The sequence below is a fragment of the Mustela nigripes genome, chromosome 14, assembly GCF_022355385.1.
Source record: "Mustela nigripes isolate SB6536 chromosome 14, MUSNIG.SB6536, whole genome shotgun sequence".
Taxonomy (NCBI): Eukaryota; Metazoa; Chordata; class Mammalia; order Carnivora; family Mustelidae; genus Mustela; species Mustela nigripes.
The window spans coordinates 4,975,070-4,998,922 of record NC_081570.1 but is presented as its reverse complement, the minus strand read 5'-3'; the positions used below and the strand labels follow the sequence as shown (position 1 = coordinate 4,998,922).

Genomic DNA, 23,853 nt, shown 5'->3' with positions numbered 1-23,853 from the left:
GCGGGTTTGCGGCGCTCCACGCTCGTGCTTCCACGCGGCCTTCCGTCTGGCAAACATCCACTTTAAAAAATCAAATGAAGGCAGAATCTCTTCCCCAAACAGTCCTCCCCCTCCGGGAGGGGGGAGGGGCGAAGGGCGCCCCCACGGTCGGGAGCACTGCGGCGGGGGCGCAGGCAGGGCGGGCGGCTGGGCTGCGAGCGCGCGGCGCTCCCCGCGGCTCTCCCGTCCCGCAGGGCTGGGGAGAGGCGCGGCCCGCCTGCCGCAGTCGGGGCGGGTGCGAGGCGCCCCTGCATTGCAGAGCGCAGGGTGCGGAGGGGGGCGCGGGCGGGCGTGCCTGCGTGCGCGCGTGTGCGTGCGCGCGTGTGTGCACGCGCGCCGCCCGGCCGCCGCGCCCCAGTTTGCTCGGCGCCGCAGTCCCTCGCCCCCTCCCCTTTGCACCCCCTCTCCTCCCCCTCACCGCCGCAGCGCGAGTCCCCACCTCCCAGCAGCTCCCAGGGCGAGTCTGCCCAGTAACTGTGGGGGCGGGAGGGGAGAGAGGAGCTGGAAGGAAGGCTGCCGCCGGCCTGCTCCCTGCAGCGCCCTCCCCCACGCGAAGTTCACTGCCAAGCCACAGGGCTGGCCAGAGGCCCGTGGACCCCCACCCTCGGGGCTGTCCCAGCTGTCCCTTAGGCATGAGGCAGATTCTGCCCTGGCGCTGCGGCTGCAGTTCGGGCTCCCCCACCCCCCACGGCTATTATTTATCAGGCGGGTGAAATCCTGGGAAACTTTTCCTGCCGTGAATAAGGCACTTGTATTCGTTTAGGGGAAGGGAGGGTCTCACGGTTCCTCTGCTCTGGCCACTTTCCCCTCCCATTACTTGAAAGGATACCTGTCCAAGACCAGAGGGAGAGGGATTCATGAGGTCTCCTGGGGGCCCTGGTCTGTTCCCTGTCCGGGGTGGGCCTCTCCTGTCTTTTCCCCAACCTGTCGTCTCTCCCGTGGATTTTGCCAGGGGCTGGAGGACGCTTATTTCAACTGGAGGCCTCTTGGAGGTCTGAGCTCCTAGTCCCCTGCGGAAGGGTCTGCTGGGGATCAGGCGACCCGCTTGGTGCAGGCTCATTGCCTCAGGGAGCTGGTATCGCTGAGGGCTGAGACGTGTGTTTGTGAGGAAGCAGAGGTGTTCTCCTTTCCCCATGGTCTCTGCCCCAGCATCCACCCCTGCTAGTAACCTCAGGGTGCAGCTTGCTCCCTGGGCTTCCACGAGGGGCTGGCTGATGTTTCCTGTGCTCCAAGGGACTGCCTGGCTGAGGCTTGGCTCTCGGAAGGGCTCCATCTCCCAGGCAGGTCCTACATGGGTCCTCACCCCTGGGGGGGTGACCTGGTCACTCAGGGAGAGCCGGGATTCTGCAGAGTACCCCATCCCATTTTCCGTTTGTTCTGCAAAACCCAAACCGGATTTCCTGAGCAGGAGCCCCGGTCGCCCCGCCCTTCTCTGTTGCAGTCCTGCAGGCCGTCATCCCAGCTCCGGCGGCTCCAGGCTCGCCCAGGGTGGCTGCCAAGTCCAGCCCGGGGCTCCCACGCTGCTACTGCCAGGGTGCCGTTGTCTGCTGACCCAAAGCCACCTCTGGGAACAGCCTGGAGGCTTTCGGTGGCCAGGGTGGCCGCCAGGAACCCTGTCGCTGCTGGAGCGGGGCAGGGATGAGGCTGAGGTTTGCACAGGGGGCGGCTCAGGAAAGCTGCCTGGGGCATGTACCCACGCCCAGAAAATCCTCCAGCCGCCAGCAGCCAGGGGGACGTCTGGGAGTCAAGGCCTCCCTGCTGTGTGCAGAGGGGAGAGGTGCTTAAGGAAGTGACCCCTACAGAGGGCCCAGGGGCAGCTGGGGCAAGGCCCACACCTCGGGCCGATGAGGTCTCTGGCAAGTACCCCACAGCCTGGTGCTCCTCTGGGCTGCCCTGAAACTGACGTGTGTGCAGCCATCGCTCCCACTGTGGCCCGGGGCCAGGGAGCAGACTACCAGCTCGGCGCCCCAGGCCAGCTCGGCGCCCCAGGCCAGCTCCAGGGCTTCCGCTAGGCATGCTCAGAGCTGGGCAGCCTTCCCCCGCCTGTCTTTGGCAGCTTTTCTCTGCCGAGACTCCAATGCCAACCTTCACTCATGTTCAAGGCCAGTGGCTCTCAGAGAGCCATCCTGGGACAGCAGGTCCTGCCTCTTCCGTCTGAGCCTATTGGGGCTCCCTGGCCCTCCACCGTCAGCCATGATGATGATCCCGGACTTGGTTCAGATGCTCTATGGGGCCGAGGCTAAGGTAGAAACAGCCTGGAAGCCGGGGGTCACAGGTGTTGGAGGGCTTCCTCGAGGTTTGGTCTGTTATCCCCAGGAGGCAAAAGCACTTAATACAACTCCCCCAACCCCATCAAGGACTTGGAACATGTAAGGAGCCGAGTCTGAGCCACCTCCCCTGGACAGCCCACTCTGCTTTCATCACAAAGAGGCTCAGGACTTGGGGATGGCCTCCAGGGGCTCTCTCTTCGAGGACACCCTAGAAATTGGCTTGGCGGGCAGGAGAACACACGCAGACCCAGCTTCTCAGGCCCTGTCCAGAGAGGAACGTCTGAGCAGCTTGGGGGTTTATCTGGCCACTCAGATCCCCTGGCAGGCCCAAGCTCATCTACTTCCTTCTGTGGCAGAGAGACCTAGATTAGGGAGAGCAGCTCAGTCGGTCCGTCTGTGGCAGAGACTTTTGCCCCAAGTGGACGTTAGGGAACCTGAATGCTTCTTTCTTTTCCCACACCCTGTACACAGGGTCCCCAAGGGTCCCTTTTCCTCAGCACCTGGCAACCCGAGCGCCATTCTTACCGTCCAGTGACAGCCAGTCATGCTGTGAGGAAGGGAGTGTGGGCAGGGCCCGAGCTTTGTACTCAAACACCACTGAGTTGGAGATGATCTGGTTGTTGAAGGCAACTTGTAGGGTCACAAGACCAGTGTCATGGGCTGCAAGAAAAGGAAAGAGAGGTCAGGGTTGGGTCGGGGGTGGGCACCGTTCCGTCTGTTGTACCACACAGGAACCTGGAGGGCCCCTTGCCCACGCCCCCTTCGCTGGGTGACCCCGCTTCTGCCTGCTCCTTCCTCGAGGCCCAGATGTAGCGCTTCTCCTTCCAGGAAACGTCTCTGGACCCCAGACTCCAGCAGGCGCCCTGTGATCACTCCCAAACCCGGTATTGGAATTGCCTCCGCTCCCTGGTGAGGACGGGTGCGGGAAGTCAGTGCGGATTTGCTGGATGAATGTGTGAATGAATGCGTGAATGAATGGGCCGCAAGCCCGCCTGGGGCCGCCTGACTTCTCCCATATCCCATCCCTCCTAGACGGCGTTCGGAAACAGCATTTGGTGCTTATTTCTCTGCTTCATCCTCTCCTGCAAGCTTGTCCTGCTGCACTCAGCATGGCCTCCCATGTGTTTTCAGAAGTTCCCCTGCCTTCCCGACGAGGGCAAGAGCCTCAGCCGTGCCTATTACTCTGGGCCCACGGGGGCTGATCCGGGCGTGCTCGCACGAAGTGTAGGGCTCCCTTCCATGCCAAGACGGTGGCCTTTGGGAAGGCAGGCCCCTGTGGGTCTCATTAACCCTTCTGTCCCCAACATAGGGCTCAATGAAGACTGCATGGCTTGAATAAACAGCTGGACGTTCTCTCTGTCGGCAAGAAGAGAGCCCGCCCCTGGCAGAAACTTGCTTTGGTTCTGGGGTAAAAGGGGCTGCACAGCTCCTGTTGAAATCTTGGGGGCAGTGGCCCCCAGAGATGGCCCCCGGGGGCACAGTACGGGCGTGCAGCCTGCTCACCCCACCAGGCCTCGTCCTCTGGTAGACATCAGGGCTCTGTGCTCTCTGCCCTGCTTTTTTGGAACACCAGATACCAGTGCCCGGGGCCTCCCCAGGACAGATTTCCAGGGAGGACGCACACAGCGATCATGTTACTGCTTGGGCACTTGGTTGCAGTTTACAGACTTGAGAAAGCCGTCCAGGTCATCTGCTCCCTGGGACAGCGTAGAGCTCCGGCTTCCCTCTGAGGCAGACCTTGCTTCCCGTGGGAAAGCCAGCTCATTGAGCTGTGGCCTCTGTTCCTCCCAGGTAGACGTGTGATGCCACTGTCCCCAGAGCAGGTATTCAGGATGTCATTGCCCCAGGAGGACCAGTGGGCTTTCCCCTCCACTCTCGACCCCGGTGTGGTCTCTTAGCTCCAGACCAGAAGCCGAACTAGCTGGCTGCATGGTGGGCTGGGGGGAGGGGGTCCTGTAGGACGGACTGCAGTGCCTCTCTGGGCAGGGGCTCCCGGCCAAGTCCAGAACCTCCGGCGGCCCTGACAGCGTCCCCAGGCAGACTTCCAAGTTCATGGTCACTCATCCTCCCTGGAGCTTTGCCTTGTTTACCAACAGGAGAAAACGTAGCCTGCCACACCCCAGCTGCGCCTGCTCAGCTCTGTGCCCATCAGCGGGTCTCCCGGTGTCAGCGGGAGGCTTCTCTGTGTCACATGTTTTGACCCGGGAGGGTGGGGAGTTCTTTAACCCCTGCTCTTCTCCACACCTTCCGGCATCTCCTGGCACTTGTGCCACCTGTGATGCTGGAATGTGGACGATCGAAAGCATCCCCTCCTCCCACGGGGATACAGAACGGAGAGGAGAGGCCCTGTCGTTGTCTCTGGGTCCCAGACCAGCAGCTGGGTGCAGGCAGGCCACTGCGCAGGGCGCGTCCTCGGCTCGCTCCCTCCCCTTGTTCAGAGCATCAGCGGGTGCCCGCCCCTCCTCTGGTCTCCAACCCCCCTGCCACCGCTCTGAGCCAAGCTGCCGGCCTTTCTCACCTCGAGTCCTGCTGTGGGCAACCTCAGCCGTCCGGAGACCCACCTGTTCCTGCCAGGGTGCTGTCGGGGGGTGGGGGGCTATGTCCCAAAGCCCCCACCTGAAACTGGTGGGAATGCATTGCCCAGGGAGCTCCCCTCTTGAAGTCAGGAAGGATCACCCGTCTGCCCGCTTCCTACGGTTTCCGAGTTTCTGTTCTTCCTCACAGCAATGTGTTCTCCCACGCACCCGGAAGCATCTTTTAGAGACATAATTTAGATCGCATCTCTTCCCTACTTAAAACTAATGGTGGGACGCCTGGGTGGCTCAGTTGGTTGAGCAGCTGCCTTCAGCTCAGGTCATGATCCCAGTGTCCTGGGTTCGGGTCCCACATCGGGCTCCTTGCTCCGCAGGGAGCCTGCTTCTCCCTCTGACTCTGCCTTCCACTCTGTCTGCCTGTGCTCGCTCTCGCTCGCTCTCTCTCTGACAAATAAATAAATAAAATCTAAAAACAAAACAAAACAAAACAAAACAAATGGCTTCCCGTTGCAAGTGAAACCAAATCAGACTCCTTCCCGTGACTCAGAAGGACGGACAGGGGTTGGTCCCCACCATCTTCTCCAGCCCCGCAGTGTTCGGCTCCTCCACGACCTGTTCCACTCCCCCCCGCCCCAACTTGCTTGGCGATTTGTCTCCTTATTTCTTTCTGTCTCTTGCAGTAAAGTGTAAGCTTCACGAGAGCTGGGCGCAGGTCTGCCTTAGTTGCCTCTTCGTGCCCAGGGCCAACGTCAGTGCCTGGCATGGTACAGCCCCTCAACCGTTGGTTGAATGAATTACTTCAAACTGCAGTGCATTTGCCCCCTCAAGTTGAATTCTACCCCTTACCTTTGGGGACCTCCCAGGAATCCAGGGTAGGGCTGTCCTACCAGCCAAGTCTTCTGGTTGGTGGCTTCTCCTATCTCCTCCTGAGCCCAGGGGCGCCTTTCCTGAAGTCCCAGGTCTTCTGTCATCACACTCCTCACCCTGAGCTCAGTGCCCTGACTTGGTTTTCTCTCCTGAGCTTGGAGCACTACCGAGATCTTGTAGGAGGCAGGCTCCATGCTTGTGGGTGTGTGGCCCGTGGTGGTAGGGGACCGTGTTCCTGGTCAGGGTCTGGTCTCTTCATCAGGGTGCCGGGAGGGGCCCCCGCAGCCAGTCTACACCCGCCCCCCTCCCACCAAGGCAGTGGTTTGTTTGCATGATTGATTCCTCCCTGGGCCGATTGCTCCTCGGGGTCAGAGTTGGGCTGAGGGGCTGGGTCTTCAGCCCTACTCCATCCTAGAGGCCTAAGCAGGGCCTCCTAAACGATCTGATGAATGAAGGAACGCACGCCCACACCCAGCACTGTCTTACAGAGAGACATGCTTTAGTTTGGGCTGGAAAGCAGAGCTGTCCCAAGGGGACCCCCACTTTGTGATTAGTTGCAGAGCAAAAGGGTGCTTGAGTCGTGGAGCCCTGGCTCTCTGTGTCTGTCTGAGCCTGTGGCTTCTCATCTCTGAGTCCAAGACGTGCTCTGTTAGAGGAGCTGAGCCCCTGGGAGACACGCTGGCCTAGGCAGACTCTGCTGCCAGGGTTTGGGACCCAGGAAGGCTCTGAGACCAGCACGGCGGCCTGCCGAGAGACCCAACAGTGCTGAGCCCCTCTCTTCCTTGACACAAAAAGACCTAAGGCCTCCCACGCGGAGCGCCTTCCTGAACTGAGCCGGGGAACCCAGTGCTTCATGGACCTTCCTCCCCCTCTGCTCTCACCCATCTGACAGCTGGCTTTTCAGATGTCGAAATGGAGGTCCTGAGGGGTCAAGTACGGGCCTAGAGTCACCAGATGGTAAGTGGCTATCTGGGGTGTGCTGTGATGCGCCAGGTCCTGGCTTGGGATGTTGTCCAGAGGGCATGCAAAGGCCAGTCTTTTTGTGGAAGGGTCAGATAACCTAGGACAGGCAAGGTCTGGGACCTCCGCCAGGCAAGACCCAGGTACCGGAAGTGGCTTCTATTTATAGAGCAGGCGAGTCCTGCTCCCGCAGCAGGTGGTGAGCTGACGGCATGATAACAGGCTGCCCTCTCCCTCTGCCCCCTGGAACGGAGGTGGTGGGGAGTGGCAGCGACATTGGCCACACAGCCCGGAGCCGTGCTAGGCTGACCCGTGCTGGCCTCCTGAGGGCTGTGCTCCAGGGCAAGCCGGGCTGCCGGGAGCAAAGGGGGCTAAGTGCGTCCTCTGGAGCTGGCCAGGCAGTGGTGGGGGCAGAGCCAGGATGGGGAGGCCATCCTGGGCATCATCCCTGCCTCTCTGCGATGTTTGTGGTGAGGGAGGTGCCAAGTTCACGTGGGGGCTAAATCTGGGAACCCAGTTCTAGAGCATTCTGCCCCAGCAGGCTGCACAGGGAGAGGAGCAAAAATGAAGGAAGAGCGTTCCATGTGAATCCAGGAGCCCCCGGGGTGCGGGGGGAGGCTGTGGATGGAGGCAGAGAGCTGGGGTGGCCCAAGATTCCTGTCCCCACTTGTTTCTGCAAACCCTCAGCCTCCACAGGGAGCACTGGCTCCTTTTGTAGACGCCTGGCTTCAGATAACACGGGGAAGGGCTTGCTCTCTGTTCCTTCTCCGGGCGAGCTGGACAGGCCATCCCTGGCGCTACCGTCAGCCCAAGGACACATTGCCCACCACAGGCACTGCGGACACCAGAACTCTGGAAACAGATTCCTTCACAAATACTGATCTCCTCGTGAGGTGCCCCGGCGGACACATGATGACCGGGGAAGACACGGATCCCGACGACACGGGGCTGGCAGGCCAGAGGTCCAGGAGTTGAACAGACGGGAATGTCTGTCTAGCTAAGCAGCTGATGATGGGGGGGGGGGGGCGGGGAGGTGAAGGTCAGAGCCACAGGGACAGCAGAGGGCTCTTACTCCTGAAACTGGAAGCGAATTGTAGGACGTGCCCTTTTCGGGGTGCGGTGCGTGGCTCCACATTCTCAAGGGAGTTTGCGCCCCTTGTTCTCAGTTTGAGCCTCCTTCCCACTGCCCCCAGGTCTCCATCCCTCTCTGCACTGCTCAGGGCTCCGTCAGCCTCAACTGATGATGTTATACTAGTTGTTCGGGGACCCCTCCATCCCAGTGGGGGACCCTGAGGCTCAAAGTACTGACATGACTTGTGCCAGGTGGCTCCCAGGCTGAGCTTTGGTGCGGCATTCCTGGTCCCCCCCCCCGAACCCGTGGTGGGTGGCCGGCCCCCTCACCTGGGCAGTAGCAGCGCAGAACCCCGGGCTGAATCAAGGATGCAGGCACTGAGATCTGGTCGAACAGGCAGCTGTAATTATTGCTGGCTTCTTGCCACGGGCCTGTGATGAGAACCTTCACTCCTCCCTGGAGGGGACAGAGAGGACCGTCAGCCACAGCAGGAGGGAGGGACGGGAACTCGGGCCTTGCGGGCTGCCCCCGCCCCACGTGCTGGGTGACCGTGCCCAACTCCTGGACTCCAGAATGCCCTGGCTTTCCAGAACCGCTCTCCCAGGATGGCGGCAGGAAGGCCCAGCCTCTGGCGGGTGGGGGGGGGGGCACACGTTCCTTGCCTTCCTCAGCTAGCATGGTGCACTGCAACCAGCGGTTTGGGTCCCTGACCCTCTTCATGAAACTTCCAGTTCTAGGCAGAAGGCAGCACGGGGTTGTTCAAACCTTTTCAGCTTGCTACAGGCCTGGCAGGAGTCCTGGAGGGAAGGGGTGGGGAAGGGAGGAAGCTTCTTCTGTCATTTACTTGCGTGCGGGCTTTGGGAACTCTGAGTTTTGAAAACAGGCCTGAGCACGTTAGTGTCACCCCAGGAACAGGGAGCTCTGGTGGGGATAGGGAGAGCTGCAGGAACCCCAGGGTAGAGCAGCGATCGTGGGAGAGGGCGGCTGCAGAAACAAAAATGGGGGAGGAGGCCTCAGAGTTGGAGGGCGTTGAGCGGGACAGGGGCTTAGAGCTGGGGCCTGGGGATGCGGGCCCCTCTGGCTCTCCTTGGATGGGCCAGGCCAGGCCCCAGCCACCTTTCCCAGCAGGGGGCCCGAGATTCTCAGGACAGGGTGGAGAGCGCCACCTAGTGTCCAGGCTGCCGAAAACTGAGCGGCACACCTGCTCCCCACTCCCAGCACACCTGCTGGGGGTGGGGAGCAGGGGGTGAGGGGTTCAGTCCCCCTTTTCCCCACCTCTCCAGGACAGAGAAGCCAGACCCCAGCTGTCCCACTCCTGGTCCCCTCCTGAGACTCTCTCCTGCCCAGTCACCGGTTCTTGCGTGGACCTTCCTTGGCTCTGGCTCACCCCTACCATGGAGGGACTCCCAGCCTCAACACAAGGCTGACCCCCGGGCCGCCCACAATGCTCCTGGAACCCAGACCTGGACCAGAGCTGGCCTTGGGCATCAAGAGCAGGAGGGGGTGTTTCCAGGGATGAGGGGAGGGGGGCTTTCCCACAGCCCAGCGCAGGAGGGACCTTTCCTGACCGACAGGCGTTCCACCTGGGCCCTTGGATGGGATGGGGGTGGTTTTGGAGAAGCCACCTCACTGCTAGGGGGACAGCAGAGATAGCTCAGGCCCAGAGGCCGAAAATGAGAGGCCTGCTTCTTTCCCTTGGTAGCTGTGTGTCCTCAGCCAAGTGGCCCAACCTCTCTGGTGGCCCTTCTGTCCTTAACATTCCTTGGGGCTGATCCGTGGTTCCTTCGGGAGATTTGAGCTGTGGCAGACCTGGGGCCCACGGGCTGAGGGCTGGGCGCCGGGCACAGGTGGAACCACAGGCCAGCTCAGGGCACGGCCCTCCCTGGATCCTGGGAAGCAGAAGAGCAGCGGCTTCAAAAAGCCACAGAAGGTTACCGTGCGAGAAGGAAGGAAACAAAGAGCAACCCGACCGGGAGCCACTGGTGGGAAGCTGGGGCAGCCGGAGGAACAAAGAACTGGAGAACAGCAGGGCCCTCTCCATGGAAACGGCTGCAGGATGCGCTCAGCACCCGGAGGTTGGGGGACCGTTCCCATGGCAACGAGGGCCTGGCTGCTGTCAATCCATTGGTGACGATAACGCAGGCCCCTGATGGCTCTAACTGCAGCTTCCCCCGCCTGCTGCCGCCAACTGTCCCTGGAGGCAGATGACGCAGAGGGTTTGGGGGAGGGGAGGGGGCGGCAGATGCCATCTGAGGTCTGTGCCCTGGGAGCCCTGAGGTAAAGGACCCAGATTTCTGAGGCGCCCAGGGCAGATCCCGGGGCACGGGCATGCGTATGCATTTGCGTGTGTGTGTGTGGGTGGGTGGGTGCGCACGTGTGCACATGTGTTGGGGGCCTGCTGCAGCTGCGGTGAAGAGGGGGAGAGAGCATCCGGGAAGTGGGAGGGAGGACACGCCCCAAAGAGACAGCAAGGTGACCCGGCCTTCGTGGAGGGGATTTTAGGGCCCAGATCGCTTAGCTCAAGAAGCGTGACTTGGGCCTGGGTGACTTGCTACGGGTGTTGCTGTGGATCGTGTTCGGCAGAGCGTGGCTAGAACTGAGCTCTTGGCATCGTTGGCAAAGAGGGCAAGGGGCAAACGTGCCAGCCAGGGGGCTGTGAGGGGGCGAGAAGTGTCTCTGGATGGGGAACCCAGGAGGGGATGGCCCTTGCTGCTGGACAGGGAGGAGGAAGTGGTCGGCCAGAGCCCATGGGGCCTCTGCAGAGGCCTCACCGTGTGGCCATCGGGCTCCAAAGGGACCAGCTGGGTGACATCTGTGCATTTCCCAAATCAAATTGAAATTGAGTTGCTTTTGTTTCCTGGAAGCATCAAGGGCTTCTGGAAAACCAGGGCTGGACGCTCCCTCTCGGAGCCCAGACCCACGTTCTTTCCTGCTCCCGTGCTGCCCTCACGTGGCAGGCTGCTGAACTGACTTTCCCGGAGGTACAGTTTGGGGACCTGCCGGTACTGGGGTACAGAACAGGGGACCAGGTTAGCTAATAGCCCCTTGTCAGTGCCCCCAAGCCAATGAAGGCCAGATGGCAGGCCTGGACCCCTGTCGGGGGGCCAGTGTGCACAGCCCAAGGCTGGGGAAAGCCAGCTCCTCTCCTGGGCCTCCAGTTCCCACAGGACTCAGGCTCTGGGGCGCCTCCAAGGGTCCTGAGAACCAAACCTCCCAGCCTAGGCCATGCCTCTCAGCCATTTGCAGGAAATGGAGGCCCAAGGAGCCAGGTCTCCCAGCTGACCTCTCGCTAGGCCCCCTCTCTGTTCCTTTGAGTTGCTTTCTTAGCCCTGGGTTGGGGGCAGGCAGCTGGGCTGAGCTGACCTGTCACTTGGGGTGGAGGGGGACACACCGTGGGTGCTATGGGGATGCCACTGAGCTCAGGATGGCTGACACGGTCAACCCGAGCCACACCATGGGTAGGCCTGGTCAGAATCTTCCAGAGTCTTGGGGAAGGAGCCATGGAGATGGATGGAAGGGGCGGCTGCTGCCCCAGTACTTTACTCGGTCCTTAACAACCAGCCAGTGAGATGAGACCCAAGAAAGGCAGCTAGTCACCTTGCCCCGGGTCACCAGCTAGTAAGGGTCGGCGCACACTGTCTGGCCCCAGCCCCATGCTCCTCAGCACGCAGGGTGACGGCCTCTGGATACCCACTAAACACGCTGCACAGGGAGAGAGTGCGGGGCAGGAGCTGCTCTGTCCGGACCCCCACCGTCTTTCCAGGACCCCCGGAACGGAGCCTGGGCTGCTGGCTGAGCTGATGCGCCACCTTCCTGAGAGCTGGGGACATTGGTGCCGGATTTTATTTGTGCTTTGCCATAAAAGAAAGAGCAGAGGGAGTAATGAGCCTTCCGGTCAGAGTTGTAACCGTGAGGCCCACAGTCCAGGTGACTTCCCCAAGGTTGTTAGGGGTCAACCCGTGAGAAGGAGGGACAGGAAACTGCTCAGTGGGCCTCAGTGGCCCAGCCATGGCAGCGGGGCGGGGGAGGGATGCCAGTGGGCCTCAAGCTGTGGCAACCACAGGACAATAAACAATATTCACTGATTCCTTATTACAGACAAATATTTTACCAAACATTCCTGGTACTACATCTTGCCCTGAGGAGGAGACTCTTGCCACTTTTTAAGCAAGGAAACTGAGTCACAGAGAGATGAAGTCACAGCAGAACCCGACCGATGCCCCAGAGTCAGGGAACGTGTGCCCCAGGAAAGCTCAGGCCACTCTGTCCCCTTCCAATGGCTTCTACCTCAGAGTAAAAGGCAAGGTTTCGTCTTTCCACTCCCCGCCATGGGGGCAAGACCTGCATTTTCCGGGACCCCGGGCTGAGGAAAACTGGAGGTGGGGGCGGGGAGGCGGGACATCCCGGGTCATGGAGCGTGCCTTTGATTTTACAGAGGCCGGGTTTACTCGCAAAACTTTCATGGATGGCTCTCCGAACGCCAGGCCCTTCCTCGCACAGTGGACGGGAATTCGCTTGTGTTCTGATGCACTGAGTAAAGCAAATCAAGAATAATGGATATGGATGGCCTGTGGTGGTGATTTCTGAATTTGTTTTGTTTAGTTTTAGCAGCCCTAGGACATTAAAAAATAATAATAAAAATAAATAGATAGAAAGCCGAGCAAAACCCAGGTGGGACGTTAATACATGAGAAGCCAGGCTCTGGCAGGAGTGGGGAGGATCACCGGCCCCCTGGAGACCCGGGACTTTCCAGCTTCAGTGAAGTCTGGGAACCACGGCTGGAGAAAGGCGGGGGGGCCAGAGGAAAGGGACAGTCCTGTCTGCAGGGTCCAGAGCTTCCTCCAAAGGGCAGCCCCATGCACACCGGCCTCCCTGTGTCTGCCTGCACCGTGCACTGGCGGGCCACAGCAGCTTACCTCCGGGTACGACCACTCCGGGGAGTAGTCGGTCACCATGAACACCCGTGCGCTCGGCTGCAGCATCCCCAGCGCGCCCTGCGCGGGGCTGGCGGAGACCACCTCGGCCACGTGCATGTAGGCCATGGTGCCGGCCCCGCCCTCAGCCCCGCTCAGCTGTAGGCTCCCCTGTTGGGGGCTGCAGCAGGGGATGCACATCTCCGCCTGGGCAAAGGGTGCACGGGCCCCGTCTTCCGACTGGGAGAGCGCCGCGCCGTCCCCCGCCACCAGCTGGTGCCCATAGATGGTGCCGCTGCCCCCCTCCACAGAGATGAAGTCATTGATCAGGTCGGAGAACTGGTTGCTGAAGGAGATGTCAAAGTGGTCCAGGCTGAGCTCCATGTTGGAGGCGTTGCCCAGGCCAGGCTGGGCCACGGGGTAGAGGCCCTGCACCACGTTGCCCGGGAGGACGGGGACCCCACCGGCGCCGCGGATCACCCCCGTGTTCTCGGGCTGCAGGTAGTGCTCGGAGCTACAGGCCTGCAGCTCTCCAGACTTGATCAGGCCCTCGCCCCCTTCGGCAACCTGCGAGGTCTCCATGGTGACCTCCCCTTCCGCAGCCATGGCCTGGAAGTTGGCCTGGAACTGCATGAGGTGGAGGGAGGAGGCCGACTCGATCCTCGTCTCCACGTGGCCGCTGCAGGAGCTGGTTTGCGACGAGGCCTCTGTTTTGACCGTGGGCATCACGAAGGAGCCCCCGGAGTCGCTCAGGCTGCCGTGGGCGTTCTGCTCGAGGGGGAGGGGCTTGCTGGCGTCCTGCAGGAAGAAGCTTGGGGACGGGGTCTGGTGCACGTGGGGGCTGTGGCCCGTCTGGCTGAAGCTGGACGTGTAGTCCTTGTTGGAGTCTATCGCGCTGAAGTCCATCTGCTCCAGCGTGGTGCTGGGACTCAGGCCGCCGCCCGACGGCAGGAGGCTGGAGCCGGTGGTCAGGGTGAGGGAGCTGGACGCCGCGGCCGCCGCCGAGGACGAGTACGCTTCTTTGGCCATCTGCTGCTCGAAGGAGGTGTCCTCGGTCTTAATCTCCTTGGTGAGGACGGTGGTGAAGCCGAAGCCCCTGTCCACTGGCGGCGAGTGCCGCACGTTGGTGCTGACCATCTCCGCCTTCAGGCCTCCGCCCCCGTACGTCTGGCCCTGCTTTGGGTTATTGAGGAAACAGTCGGGGTCAAAGTTCATGGTGGTCTCTGGAATCTTCCGGCCGCCATCGAGGGAGGTGGAGAGGACCAGCTCTTCGGACACGTTGGTGGGCAGCATCGACAGGCTCTCCGAGCTGCCCGTGGTGGGGAAGGCGAACTTGTGGCCGTCGGAACTCACGGCCAGGACGAGGCCCTGAGAGGCGTCGGGCGAGAGGAGGTGGTGATTGGGGCCGGTGGTGGGGGACATGGTGTACACAGCCTCGTTGGTGACCTCAGACATAAACACCGTGGCGCTCTGGGACAAGCTGCCCATCACGGAGGCCACGGCCATGCTGGACACGCCGGTGACCACGGGGCTGTCCGCCATGTCCGGGTCACTGTTGAGCCCGCTGCTGATGGACACGGGGGAGCTCTGCGTCGTGTCGGGCACCTCCACCTGGTTGGTGGAGGAGACCTCCGTGCTGTTCTGGTGCAGGAGCACGGGCTTGGCCACCTTGCCGTTCCTCTTCTCGCGGCTCGAGCCCTTGCCGTGGCTGTGCTCGTGCTTGCCCTCCGACACGTCGTTGTGCTGCACCTCCGCGTGACTCCCGTACCCCCCTGTCCGCGGCTCGACCTTCGGCGAGATGATACGGTGTTTGGCACTGTTGCACTTGTGGTGCCCACTGCTGCCCGCGCCTGTGGAGATCAGAGGCACACCACGCACACGTGCGAGCGCACACACACACACACGCACACACACATGCGCGCATGCGAAGAGAGCGTCAGAGCCGCGGCCGTGATGGACCCTGTCTCTGGGCAGCTGGGGCCTGGCCGAGCCTAGCCTGGGAGCCCAGGCAGCCCGCTGACCCCCGGGGCAGGCGCGTACCCCATGCTCGGGATCTCGGGCTCACCGACCCCAATCCCTGGGCATCTCCCATGCTCCACGGAGCCATCCTCCAGACTGGGGTGGGGGGGCTCTTTCCTTGGGGTGCCTTTGCTATTACTAATGATACTAATAGTAACGCCTCAGGAGATGGATCATTGGGAAGGAGAAGGTGGAGAGTCTGCTGTCCTCCAGGAAAATCCTTTCCACCTTCAGAGACAGACACCATTTACTGAAACAGCTCTTGCTGGCCAGGGAGGGGAAGGGGAGCTCATCCCAGAGGGGTGGCCGTGTCTCTCTCCCCTCCCCCAACTTTCCATGCCTGTTCAGACTGCACAGAGCGTTTTGGAGGGCAGGGGTTGGAGAGTAATGTTCTCTCTCTGGATTAGCTCTCAGGCACCAGGACCAGATTGGGTTCTAGGCTTTGCTCCAGAGGCAGAAAGGTATCTGCCCCTCTCCTCCGTCTGGCCAGCCCGAGCTTGTCCTTAACTCTGTGGGTCAAAATCCCTACAAGACCCAAGCAAAGACAGAGCCCTAAACCCCAGCCCAGTGGCAGAGAGGGAGAAAGCCCTAGGCCAAGGGCTTCTGAACTCTGGCCAGTCTCCGCAGGGCTTTCTGCACACGAGGCCAGGTCGGCTCTTCTCTTTTGTCTCCCCTCTGCCATTGTTTTCATGCCACACGAGGAGGGTCGCTTCACTTCTGATAAAAGGGTGAATTCTCCCCCCGAGCCTATTATGGCCTCGCCACCATAATTCCTAAATGCATGAAACCTTGCGGGGAAGTGACATGACCGTCTAATGGAAATGTGTAATTAAGGCGGACGAGGAGGTGGAGAACGCGTATTTCTAAAAGCAAATACCGTCATCAGAAAAGCAGACGCGTGAGGACAGGGAGGGTGGGACACTCTATTCTTGGAGGAGACCGAGGGTAAAGAAGGATCAGCCTGAGTGAGCCCACCGACTCTGGGCTGACCTCCCTGAAACGCGCACGTCAGCCCTGTGCCCGGGCACCCGGGCTTCCTGTGGACGATACCCAAGATGGGACCTGGAGAGTCCCTGCCGTGTGCAGACGAGGCCTGGAGCCCCAGCCCTAGGCTCTCCCCATCTCCGCTGCCCCCATCCCTAGAGGGAGCTGTCTCTCTGGAAACGGCTTCTCCTGCCCCAAGTGGGCTTCCCCACCAGCACCACGGGCCAGAATGAGGGTGAGTCTGTCCCCGGTGCTGTCCTGCCCTGTCCCCTGGCTCCTGGCCAACCCCACTGGGCTCACTGGACAGCAAGGCTACCTGTGGAGGAGAGCCACACCGGCTGTCTGGCAGAGCCCCTTCCCCGCCCGCAGGGGCCGCTGCCCACCCAAGCTGCCCGCCTGCCCCCTCCCCGCCCGCAGGGGGCGCTGCTCACCCAAGCTGCCCGTGCAGAGGCAGTTGTGGGTCCGAGGCTGTGGCTTGGTCTGGTGGCTGTCGAGGATCTGCTGCACCAGCTGCTCCACGGAGAAGCCTGAGCTGCTGTTTCCATTGCTGCAGGTCCACTTGATGCCGTGGACTATGGGGGGAGAGAGGCAGAGGGGAGGTCAGAGGTCACCTAGTGCAGGGGCAGGGCCCGGTTGGGGGGGGGGCTGAGACCTGGGTCTTCTCAGAACATGGCTCCCCCTCTGCTGGGAGGCTGGCTCGGGGGGGCGGGGGGCGATGCACATGGTTGGGGAGGGAGGTCAGAGGACGGAGCAGGGCAGGCTGCCCCCTCCGCAGGAGCTCCGTGCTCTTCCACTGCTGCCTCCTCCCTTCCCTGCAGTGCAGCCTGCGGAGAGGACGGCCTAGAGATTTGCTTCTGGTTTCCTGGAGTCCAAGTGCGCGAAAGCGGCTCTTCCAGGGGCTCTGGAGTGGAGGAAAGGGGAGCCGGGACAGGAAGGAGAGGCGGTGGGCCTCTGAGGCCCCCTACCCTGCCCAGTCTGTAGGTAGTGGAGATTTGGAGAGGAGACGGAGGCTGTGTGCCTGGGGTGGAGGCCCAGCCCTGGAGGGGAGCTTCTGGGGAATGAAGGGCCCACATGACCCGGACAATCGATGCCCACTGATGCCCCTGCATGGCCGACCCCGGGACCTCTGCTGTCCCTGCTGATGGGGCGGATCCACAGATCGGCTGAGGGTGGGCTCCCCAGCTGCCCGCAGGACCGCGGCTGAAAGTCTAGAATAAACTGACTTGCCCACGGGGCCTGGGGGCTGATGGGTGTCTTGCCCACTTGTTCATGGTCCTCCGCCGGAGCTGCCCTGCGGTCTCGCCAGGCATGTGGCCCAGCCCAGCTCTCTGGAGGCTCTAGGGGGCCGGTTCCAGGGACAGGGAGGGCCTAGCCCTGGGGCTGGGGGCCAGTGCCCAGGGCTCTACGAGGGACCCAGCTTGCTATGAAACGGACGGTGGGACCAGGTGGTCTAGGAAGAGAAGCAGGGCGGGGCACGCCGGGGAGAGGCCAGTGGCTTTGCCAACGCAAGGACAGTTTCCTTTGTCCTCTGGAGGAGCTTCTCTCACACGGCCTCCAGGGAAAGACCGTCACCACGCCCCACGCCTGCCCTCCCTCCGTGAGGCTCCAGGGGGCAGCTGCCCAGGGAGACGGTCCACACGGCCGGAGGAGCTGGGTCAGATTCACATCAGGACGGGAGGCCAGGTTTCGGTGTGAGTTTGGGCAAGTCACTAAACTCGCCTGTGAAACGGCAATAGAACAGCCTCCGCCTCACAGGGCAGCCAGCAGGAGAGGCCGACCCCTGCCTTGACCTTCGTGTGTTCGCCCCAAAGAACAGCTGCTGTCCTGACGGTCCCTGGGGTGACGGGCGTGAGCAGGCGCAATGCCGGCCTCACCCCAGGGCCTGCCCGGTGCCGGCGGAGCTGGGCTTGGGGAAGGAGGCTGCTCGCCGGGACAGCCCCCCGTGGTTCTGCCTTGGAACCCCGCGGAGAGCGCTCCTCGGCCATCACTCCTGGTCACCTCCTTTATGTAGGACTTCAGGGCTTTTTCAGAGGAACCCCCTCTTGCTGGGTGTGATGCGCTGGGAGTCCCGGCGGGTGCTGCTTCCTTCCTTCTTCCTTCGGGCACATCGGCCCCTGGTGTTGGCCCCTTCCTGGTGAGGCCGGTGGCCCTGGTCCCGGAGTGTCCTGGCATCTGGGGCATCATCACGAGGGGATGGGGCGTGGCTGCTGAGCGGCTCCTGTCCCCGAGCTGGCTGAGCTACCTGGGTGGGAAGTCGTGTCTGCCTCTTCAGATCGCTGTACGAGGGGCCTGGGCAGAGGGGGGCGGGCAGTTTGCAGATCACCTTCTCCCACCTTGGGATCCCTCAGGGAGCTCTCTGGCAGCCCGAGAGGATGTCAGCATTCCCGGGGCTCAGGCCCCACCTTGTCCTCGGCCTCCAAAAGGCAAGGCCCAGTTCAGGGTCTGCAGATCTCAGTACCGCTGCGGAGCCCTTTTCTCAAATGAACCTCCACCTGGAAACCCCAGATGGAAGATGGATAAGACAGAAGGAGCCTGGTCAAGGCAGGAGTGAAGGCCAGGGTCCGCTCGGCTGACCTCTCCTGGACTCCTCATTTTGTAGAGGAGGAAGCAGAGCCTGGGGGGAGCGGGCAGGGCTTGCGGACCCCTCCCCTTGCTCCGCGCAGCTGCACCAGCCGATGGTGTGTCCCAGCCCCTGCTCTGGGGTGGTGCCAGGCTTTTTTTTTTTTTTTAAAAGCTTCCCAGGAGTTCCTCATGGGCAGTCCAGATGGTGAACACACAGCTCTGTCCTAAGCCTGAATTCTGCAGGTCACTGCCAGTCTGGGAGCCCACTGCTGCCGCTCCTTCCTACAGGGACTCTGAGCAGGTTCCACTTGCAAAGACAGACCAAGGCGTTCTCAGGGAAACCCCCACCTGGCTGTGAGCTTGGCTCTCTGGAGAGATGAGCAGTGGGCCTCCCCACAGGGCAGCCCTCCTCCGGCTTCTGGCCCCAGGGCCACCCCTTGCCCGGAGGTCTGGGTCTTGCGGGTGGGTGGGCTGTTGAATGCCTCGAGTGGCAGGAGTCCTCTGGCCTTCAGGACCGGAGCCCCTCCCTCCCTGCTGCGGCCCTCTCCAGTCCTCCTCCCCGGCCGAGCCGAGCCAGGGCTCGCTAACTGCATTCCTTCTGCCTCGTGCTCTCCTCTTTTCTGTTGTGAAGGTTATAAAATGAAAACCCAGTGAAGGGTGACAGATTGCAAGCAGCGAATTTCTGGTTGCTTAATGCAAATTACCTACTGTCTTGGCACATTCGATATGCAGATCATGTCCCTCCCCCTCCGGTGTGGGGGCGGGGAGAGAAGCCCCCTCCTCCTCCGAGCTGGGGAGTTGTCGGTTCTGAATATCAAATACTATCAAGACGGCTTTTAACATGTCATGTTCTGCTTCCCGACACGTAATGAATCAGCGGGAAAGGAGATTTCTATGGGAAAAGAGTGTTTTATGCAGGGAAGGTTAGTAAACACGTGCAGCGGCCGGCTGTCCCCTGTCCGCCCCTCACCCCAACCTTGGCAAAGTGAGCGAAAGGGAAACTGCATTAGAAATACACTTGGTTCAATGTAAGGTCATGACCTGGGGGTGGGGGGGTTGTGGGATGGGGGTGAGTGTGAGGGAAGCACAGAAAGAGAAAAGGGAATTCCTGGAAAAATAGCCTGCTGGTGGCTCTGGGTCACGTTTGTCCCCTCTCTTCGCTAGGTCTTGGTGGGAGGCACTGGGCTCCTAATTCCCAGGCCATAGTCAGCCTCCTCAAATGGGAGGAGCCAGCTTTGGCAAATCCCAGGAAGGGGGACCTCCTGGGACCCTGGGCAGTGGTCCCAGGAAGGCTGGGCAGGGTCAAGTATCACAGGGGGAGAAGGCAGGTGTGGGTGGGCCAAGCCCGTTTCCCCACAGGCCGGTGCAGTCCGGGGGTTCCCAGGAGAACCCCACCTTCCACTGGAAACTGGGGTACGCAGGTGCTCCCGTGGACCCCCCAGCACTCCCGCTGCTGTCCTGCCCCCTCCCCACGACTCTGGCTGGGGCGCCCAGAGCATTCCCTACAGGAGGACTGACCAGCAGAGCAGGGTTGGGGTGCCTGTCGCAGGAAACCCCATCCCACTCCTGCGCTGACCTGGCCCGTATGCGACACTTACCCTAATTACCACCCGCAAGGAGGCAGCTATAATGCCATTAATATGAATAATCAAAACGGAATCAATGACAACAGCATGTGGGCCATGCTTTGGAGAGTGTCTTCTGATGAACAATTTACCCAAGAGGCGGCCAACCACTGGGAAGAGAGTCACTGGGCTCTGGGAGAGGGGGCTGGGGACGGGGAGGGGGTGGTGCGGTTGCTGACGCCTGGGGCTGGGTTCTGGTTGCTCCTGCCCAGCCGTGTGGTGGTTGGGGGGAGCTTTGGCGAGGCAGGCTAGGCCGGAGCCCAGGTGAACTTCCCTGTCACCTCCTGAATGGACAGAACTGTGTCCCCCCAAATTCTTAGGTTGAAGCCCTACCCCCAGGAGACCGTGTCTGGAGACAGGGCTTTTCAGGAGGCGCCAGGTTAAAGGACATCCTAGGTTGGGGTCCTGATGCAACAGGACTCGTGTGCTTGTGAGTAGAGGAAGGGGCACGGGGAGTGTGTGTGTGCACACGGGGATTCGTTCCATGGTTGAAATTCCCTGGTCTGGGCTCTCCTGGCATGGCAGCCCAGACAGACTCTGCTTCCCCCCTCCTCTGGCTTACTGGCTGGCACCCTCGGGGCCCCCGGGACAGAGCCACCCGTCCCACACTTGGTGTGCGTGCATTCTAGAGGCCCTGAGATCAGGGATGTTCTGGAACCCAGCACAGTGCTGGGTTCTTTATGTGTCGACTACATCACAAATGTTATCTGTCCCCTCTGGAGCCTCGACGGTGGACAGGGCATTGGGCAGTGGTTCTCAGACTGGGGTCCCAGCAGCAATATAACGCCTGGGATCTTGCTAGAAACACACATCCCCATGCCTTACCCAGACCCACCGAGTAAGAAATTCTGTCCGTAAGCCTCAGATCTGGGTCTTAAAAAATCCTCCAGGAGATCTGATGCTGCTTCAAGTGTGAGACCGCCGCCCCCCATCCAGACATTATGTCTCTAAACCCTCCACAATCCTTGAGGAAGCATTATCGTCTCATTTTATTCACGTGAGGACTAAGGCAGGAAAGTTAGTGACCTGCCCACGGTCACACAGCAGGTGAGTGGGGCTGGGAGGGGTTGCAGGGTTCCGCTGTCTGCCAGGGCCTCCCCAGCCTACACCCCTCCAGGGACAGAGGAAGGGCTGGAAGGTTCATACGTGGGCGCAGGAGGGCGAGCTCTCCTACAGGAGAGCGAGAGTTACCTGCTCTCACAGCAAGACTCACTTCACTGCCGAGGGACAGGCTGTCTGATTTCCTGGGTGGTGACCGTGCAGGGGACCCCGGAACCTGGGGCTAGGCTGGGGGCTGGGGGACAGCCCCCAGCCCATCCTGACCATGGAGGGTGCCAGCGGCCTCAGAAGGGCCAAGCGAGGGCGCCTGGGTGGCTCAGTGGGTTAAAGCCTCTGCCTTCGGCTCAGGTCATGATCTCAGGGTTCTGGGATCGAGCCCCACATCGGGCTCTCTGCTCAGCAGGGAGTCTGCTTCGCCCTCTCTCTCTGCCTGCCTCTCTGCCTATCTGTGATCTCTGTCTGTCAAATAAATAAATAAAATCTTAAAAAAAAAAGAAGGGCCAAGCGAGCAGCCAGGCAGGGCCACCGACCCAGGGCGGGAAGTGGGAGGCAGGGCTCGCCACGGAAGACCGGACGCCGGCCAGACAGGGAGGAAGACTTGTGTGAGGAGCTCGTCCCGGTTCCACACCTGGGCTCCCCCAGTGCTGCTTGGCCTCGGTCCTCTCGGCACACTGGGGCGTGCTTAGGAGAAATTTCTACAAAAGACGGGAGCTCAGAGAAAGCCTCCTCCCAGAGAAAGTGGGATTTGTGGGGGGCAGGGTTTCTGTCTGAGACAAGGCTCCCTTGCCTGGCCTTCCAGTCATTGGGGGTGGGGTGGGGAGGGGACCCACTGAGTCAGAGACCACGTGCCTGCAGAAGCCACAAATGTCCGTTCTCGCCATGGCTGCCCCAAGCAGCGGTGGAGCTTAGGGCAGGGGAGGGTGAGATTCCTCACCTCAGTGTCCCACTAGCTGTATGGGAAGAGCGGGGGAGGGGGCCCCGGGCTGGGGGGACGCGCTGCCTGAGGTCAGGGGTGCGCCTCTGCTGCTGTTTTCCTCGCGCACATGTGATCTCAGGAGGGGCTTCGATTTCTCTTGGCCTCACTTTGCTCACGTGTAAAATGGGTGCCTCACCCGACTGCATGTTCCCCAAGGGACTTTAGGGACGGAGAGGGGGGCCCACCCCCAGGATTCTGATTTGATGGTGTCCACAGGAGCTCTGAGGCACACCAGGGCCCAGGACATGGAGCCAGACCCCCTTTCTGTTCTGAAACTTCGTGCCAGGAACCGTTTGGAGAGGAGCTGGACAGAGTCAGAAAGGAGAGCTTGGCAAGCTCCCCACCCCGCCCCACTGCAGCTCTGGAGGGCTGGTGAGAGCCTGCCCCTCTCTGCTCTGCAGGGCAGAAACTTCTAGAGGTGTGACAGGGCATGCTGGCGGGAGCTTGGGTCATTACAGCAACCACACAGTCCGTGCCTGCTGGAACTGGCGTTTGGCTTTCTCTGCACCGAAGAGATTTCTCGGTGCTGTGGCAAGCAGGTGACACGGGGGATGTTGGTGACGAAGATGATCAGTCCGCCCCCCGCACTGAACACAAGGCCTGTGGGGGACCGGGCGGGTCCCTTCCTCCTTCCTCATCAGCCTGGATTCATCCAGGACTCCTGCCCAGGTCCTCAACATGACCTATAAATAGGGTGGCCATGTGACCTGGCAGACGGGTCCCCTTGGGAGACCGACGGGGGCTCTGGGATCACCTGGCTGCACGATGGTATGAACTGGGGAGCTCCCGGGGAACCCTGGACCTGTGGGTCCCCTTCCTAGGAGCCACGTGACAGGGGCAGCTGGAGGGGGCCTGCCAACCGCCTCTTGCGTGAATGAGCCCGTTTGGATCCTGCGTGTTGTTGACACTAAGGCTGTCTCCATGGCAACAAGGTCAACGGGAACCAACCGCCACTAGTCTCATCTTGACTGTGTTCTTGCTGACTGGAATAAAGACCCTGCTTCTGATTGCTGGGTTCAACTGGATACAATTCTCATTAGATTTGACTCCTTGTATCTAGACACCCACATGCCATTCTGTTTCCCCCACTGTGCCCTCAGCTCTGTTCTCCTGTGGGCCCCGAGGACAACATTTCCAGAAATCTCATCTGGAGGAGTGTGGTGGGGACAGAAGGATGTGTGTGCCGAGGGCCGGGGGTCACAAGTATGGGGTCCCCAAGGAGCTTGTAGTTCCTGGTTCTGGAAGTCTGGGGTTGTGGGACATCATCATGGTGGGAAGCACCTTTTTCCAATGGGAGACACTGCTGTGTGTGGAGAAAGGTCGAGGGCCCGAGAATGGAACACGTTTTGCATGTGGAAGGGGCCTGGGGCCTGGCGGGTGAAGGGCAGGGAGGGGACCGTCTGGGCTGTCCAGGCCAGATAGGGACGGCTCCCTGCGCCGGGCGCCTGGCCTCCCACTAGGGTCCCAGTGACACACGAGGCTACCTCTGCTGGGTGTTTTCCTGCTAGGCGGGCCCAGGAGGCGACATTGTGGGGTCAGTCGGATGGAGGCTCTCAGAATCTCCTGATCTGCTAAGTGGCATGGTTGCTGAGGCAGGGAACGCTTTGTGCCCTCCTCGGACATGCGTGAATGTGCCTGGAACTCTGGCTGGCTAATGTCGGAAGCTCAGCTGGCCGGCAGAGAAGCTCCAGCCGTTATCCCATATCCGGGGAGCCACGTGGGCTCTGGAATCTTCTCCCCTGTTCAAGCTTCATGGCAGACCATGTCCCGAGGCCCTGCTCAGCGGCAGAGACGGCAGGAGGGACCCTCTGACTGAGCAGCCCTGCCAGGCTCCTGGCAGGGGTCAGGGGACCACGTGGGACTCTGAACTGTTGCCATCTCGTTTCTTTTGAGCCTCTGGGCTTATAAGGATGTTGGAATCAGTGCCTCCTCCTGGGGTCTGGAGGGGGTACCTCCATGCTGGGAGGCAGGCA

The 23,853-nt window shown here is 61.2% G+C and overlaps 1 protein-coding gene across 12 annotated transcripts in view; it reads right to left on the bottom strand.

Annotated features, from left to right (window-relative positions):
- The window catches only part of CAMTA1 (calmodulin binding transcription activator 1), an 822,863-nt gene that overhangs the window by 73,898 nt on the left and 725,112 nt on the right, over positions 1 to 23,853 (bottom strand). For all 12 annotated transcript variants that reach the window (XM_059374689.1, XM_059374684.1, XM_059374683.1 and 9 more), the window contains 4 exons: positions 16,090 to 16,230; positions 12,659 to 14,505; positions 8,072 to 8,198; positions 2,835 to 2,969 (listed from right to left, as the gene is read on the bottom strand). In XM_059374689.1, the coding sequence (XP_059230672.1) occupies positions 2,835 to 2,969; positions 8,072 to 8,198; positions 12,659 to 14,505; positions 16,090 to 16,230 (2,250 nt within the window). The remainder of the gene's footprint in view (positions 1 to 2,834; positions 2,970 to 8,071; positions 8,199 to 12,658; positions 14,506 to 16,089; positions 16,231 to 23,853) is intronic.